Raw genomic sequence first — 5,000 nt, forward strand, 5'->3', positions numbered from 1 at the left:
AAAGCAATGCGTGGGCGCGTGGGCGCATGTGCTTTACGTTGCGCTATATTTATTCTTACTTCTAGAGATGTGTTTTTTTTGACCGATTCATTTGATGTGAATAGCACACGTTCATTATCTCTGTGAAAATGGGATGAGGCCAAAGAAATCCTCCTTTTTTGCCTTATGAACTAGACAAACCCACCCAGGCGCCAAAAATACTTTGGTCTAGCCCTGATCCTTGTAAGTTTGTCAGAACAGGCAGTAGCCCGGGGCCAGCAATCATAGCACAAGGTGCCCCCCTGCCCCCTCTATTTGACTCTTTGGGCCGGGCTTTGGCACGATGGTGGAGACATCCAAATGGTAGCGGCTAGGGCTGTAGCAATATTGTATTGAATCGAGAAATCGTGATACTCTGAGTCACGATACTATATTGTGATACAAGAAGGCAGTATCGTGATATGCCCTTTCAAAGTTCTGTGACCTTTCAGTCCAGAACAAAATCACATGATATTATGTGATGGTGCTCCCAAGCTTCAAATCAACATGATTATTAGTTTTACATTTTTTTTTTACATTATTAATAACCTCTTATAACTTACTCTACCCATAAACGATCATTAAAAAGATACATTTTTACATTAAATCGTTGGGTGTATTGAACCATAGGTAGTTTGATTGGTCGTAGTATTGGCCAGCGCGGTGCTAAAGAAATTTGACTCATAATGACAACGGGTTGTTCCCACCCACAGCCCTCAGCTGTGTGAACCAAACGAGTACAGGCTTATTTTCATAGTTAAGTCTGGCTCGCCAGGTTAGCTATTTTTCGTGTCGACACATTTCCAGGATCGTAGCGTAGGATCCAAAGACGCACCACAAAGCTAATGAGCAGTAGCTCCACCTATCGTCAAACTGAGTCTCAGACTGAAAATTGACTTCATTAGTTCTTAGTCTTGTGACTACTGTAACACTACTATACATACAGTACAGTAAAGTACAGTAGAGTACATGTTTTTAAACATGGCAGTATAAGGCATTTTCCTATGTCCACAGAGTTGCTTTTCCTTCTTACTGTAGGATAGGTCTGTGCTATTGGGCTGTATCTTGTGGCAGAACCAGGGCAGAATGTCACTGGGAGTTCTGTTCTCTTCTGTTCTGCTCGGTTCTGTTCTGTTCCAAGTGTCAGGCTATGTTTTGCAGGGACAGGGATGTAGAGAGACAAGTGCGTATTGCAGGAACTACTGCTTCAAACAGTAGAACGTTTTATCACATTATTTCTGTCCTATACTATATACTCTGTACCAAATGGCATGGCACACTGCCTTCACCACATCTCCCATATACCTAGTGCAGACTATGTATTTTTTATGATTGCTTTCTCAAAGGTCTTTTCCACATGACTTGATAAAAAATCAGCCGTTGCTCTTTTAAGTTTCTCTTATGTTCCTTTGGCAATTTGTCTCCATCCCCATCCTTTCTATATGTCCCCTACCTTTCTGGTAATTACTTGATGGCTGGACAGGTGATTGCTCCCGTTGGCTTATCCACCTGGCCGACTCAGTTGTTGGATTGAACTGCCTCTGTGGCTAAATTAAATGTATGCATGGCCGATTTCTATTTTCCCAAAGCGGCACTTTTTCCAACTATGGATGTGGAGTCATTTAGCCATCCAGGAAGAATGGTTAAAGTGGCACTATGCTGCATTGTCAAAGACTTTTGAATTATTCTTATGACGATTACACTGCATTGCCACTCTTGCCAAGCTCTGTTGTGCACGCTGGCTTGTGTTGGATTGGTTGCCTGATTTTTATAGACTTCAGATCACATACTGCGATTCTGGTTTGACTAGGACTATAACGATTAGTGTTTCCATGGCCTGGTTAATCCGCCTCCCTCGACTTGCTACTGAGGGCTGTGCCGAAGTTTAAATCAAACATTTCTTAGCCCAATAGAACGTCTGCTTAAACCACGTCACTGCCTTGAACACAGGACAGTTGGAAATGCTCAGTTGATTGTGTTACGACCCCAGCTCGTAAGGGGCGCAACATGAAGAGGAGAGCACACAAAGATTCAAAGTTCATTGTAATTTTTATTGAACAACAATGATCAATGAAAACAGTGTCTAGGGGAATGAATGAACGGGTGTGTGAGAGTGAATGATGTATGCAATGTGTGCGTCAGTATCAATGTGTGAGCTATAAAGAAAGAATCTAAAGAGTGAGGGTATAGAAGTGTGGAGAGCAAGAAAGAGCCAGTGGTGAAGTTGAGGTCAGAGTGCCTAATGAGAGAGAGGGAGAGGATGGCTTTTAAAGCCTACACCTGCCCGCAGGTGGAGGTAATTACAATTCGCCTAATCAGGCCATGGCTCTGCTGTGCACTTACATGCCACGGCCTGGAGATGGCACATTGGGACGTCACAATTGGTTCCTGACAAAGTGGGTGGAGATCCCGCTGTAGCGGGATTGAACAAGCTCCTGGCCCTACTGTGTGTGTAGCTGAGCCGAAGGTGTTGCGTCACCAGTAGGGCGGAGCCCGGTTATTGGATTGGTACCCATGGGACAAATAAGGCTGGACCTGTGAACATTCAATTACTGTGTTGCAACAGAGTTCTAGAGTTGCAACTACATGATGCCCTGGCCTGAATGTGGAGAAAAGCAAGGAAAAGTTGCGTAGTGTTGCTTTACACCAGTGGTTCTCAAACCTTTCCCATCATTCCCCCCATTGGAGGGTCTGGATGCTCCCCAGCCTCCCAAAACAACAGCAGTACTCATGCAGACTGATTTTACGATCGCTGCGCTGCGCAGAATCAAAGGAAAGGTGGCTGGTGAGATGAAAACAAAGAGGGATGTGTTTTCATTTCCTATGCTATTCAAATATATGACAATTATAAAATAATTATGAAATAATATTGGTGAGGGCTTAAAATGTATTGCTTGGAGAGACAGGAAATAATTTCCTTGGGGGGGGTCCCAAAATCAGATGTCACACGCCCCCCCTGTGATGCCTCCGCGCCCCCCCAGGGGGGCTTGCGCCCCACTTTGAGAAACACTGCTTTACACTGACATTGCCCATATGTGAGCTGTACTGTATTTCAGGATGAATTCATTTGTGCATCGGGAGCTTCAAATATTTTCAATATACAGTATATAGTGATTAATACCGCGTTATTGCATGCATAGTTACTCTGGCTTGTAACAGCATTGGCTTGGCAATAATTTTAGTGGGATGTTCCTAACTCGGGGTGTGAGGTTTCATTGCAGTTGCGTTTAAGATGCAGAGAAGCAATGCTGCTTGTAATGTGAAGTTGTTATGCAAGTGCTTGTATAGCGCATGCCAGCTGAGTGCAATATACTGTGTGCTCTACAATGTTATCCTGAGTTGAGTGTATGAATCCTCCAGTCATCAATATTTTTTGTTTTCTTTCCATTCTCTCCTTTTGTCTTTCATTGCAATTTGACATATAAGGGATTTTTACCTGTGGGTGTTGCTCTTTATCATGGTGAGCTGAAAAGGCAAGGCAAGGCAAGTTTATTTGTATAGCATTGTATTTTATAATTTTACAAATACAGTTAAGTGTCCTTAATGAAAAAAGAGAACAATATGTATAAGCATGGAAGATGAATATGTAGAAACAGAGGCAGACACACCGACTTCAGAGAGCAAGTCATACCATATGTTTGGATGAGTCGACTTCTCTGAAACAATTAATCAGTTTAGTAATTGTTATCCTTTTTCGTACCACGCACATGATCTAATGGGAAAACTACCAGCGTTAGGAGTTCAGGTAGATGGACTACTTACGTAGATATGACAAGACTTTTACTTTCTCAAGATGGTCTGGCCGCCTCTGCAGATGCATGAAATAGGACATAGGTGAAATGCTTAAGCAGAGTCTATCTACTTGTATTTTTCCGTGAAGCGAAGGACAATATGTAGAAGCATGAAAGATGATAATAGTTCTAATCTAGATACAGTATGGATAAAAGTGTAACGAGTAAGTACCGTGTCATAGTGTTTCTCTCTGCCCTTTCTCACAAGATATATATGTAATGAGGAGCAATAAAGCAAATGGCATGAAATAAGATAAAGTGTTCTGTTAAACGAGTAAATATGAATGGTGACTTAGTGTGCCTGTCCATCTTTCTGCCCAGGAGGCTGCCTCGGCGTCCACCCCGATAGCCCACGAGCCGTCCATCGACGTGGATGACCTGGAGGAGTTCACCCTTCGACCCGCCCCGCAGGGCATCACGGTCAAGTGCCGCATCACCCGCGACAAGAAGGGCATGGACCGGGGCATGTACCCCACATACTACCTCCACTTGGAGCGCGAGGATGGCAAGAAGGTAAGGCAGTTACTAGCTTCCATTATTTCTTTTTTTTTAAATGTTTTTTTTTGTCTTTTTGTCGACTTTTGCTAGGACAGTGTGAGAGGTGGACAGGAAGGGAATGGGGAGAGATACGGGGAGGGGTCAGCAAAGGACCCGGGCTGGGAATTGAACCCAGGTCAGCCGCATGGTAGACGAGTGCCCTACTGGTTGCCACGGCAGGCCAGCTTCCATTATTTCATTTGGAAGATTAATGCGCAGTCATGAGTAAGCGGTTAGGGTGTCAGACTTGTAGCCCAAAGGTTGCCGGTTCGACTAGTAATTAACCAGTGCTCTCCCCCATCTTCCTCCATGATTGAGGTACCATGAGCATGGTACTGTCCTACCATACTGCTTCCTTGGGACGCCATTGGAAGCTGCCCCCTTGCAAGGGTGAGGCATTAATGCAGTTTTGTTGTGTGCAGTGTGCACTTGTGTGCTGCGCCACAATGACAATGGGAGTTCCCCAGGAGTTCATTTCACTTCACTACTCTGGTATTAAGCTGTACAATAATGTTGTAGCTATGGGAAGTAGAGTCATCACAGAGCCTAATTCATTGGTATGGCAGTCAGACCACACCCACAACTCTAGTGATGGTCACAGTTGTCAAGGACTGCAGATATAGTATTCCAAGATTTGTCATGACAAGCCACTTT

General features: G+C 44.0%; 1 protein-coding gene across 1 annotated transcript in view; it reads left to right on the top strand.

Moving 5' to 3' along the window:
* The window catches only part of tub (TUB bipartite transcription factor), a 66,544-nt gene that overhangs the window by 51,946 nt on the left and 9,598 nt on the right, over positions 1-5,000 (top strand). The window contains exon 7 of the mRNA XM_063187819.1: positions 4,131-4,322. Within this exon, the coding sequence (XP_063043889.1) occupies positions 4,131-4,322 (192 nt within the window). The remainder of the gene's footprint in view (positions 1-4,130; positions 4,323-5,000) is intronic.

Source organism: Engraulis encrasicolus, chromosome 22 (assembly GCF_034702125.1).
Source record: "Engraulis encrasicolus isolate BLACKSEA-1 chromosome 22, IST_EnEncr_1.0, whole genome shotgun sequence".
Lineage (NCBI taxonomy): Eukaryota > Metazoa > Chordata > Actinopteri > Clupeiformes > Engraulidae > Engraulis > Engraulis encrasicolus.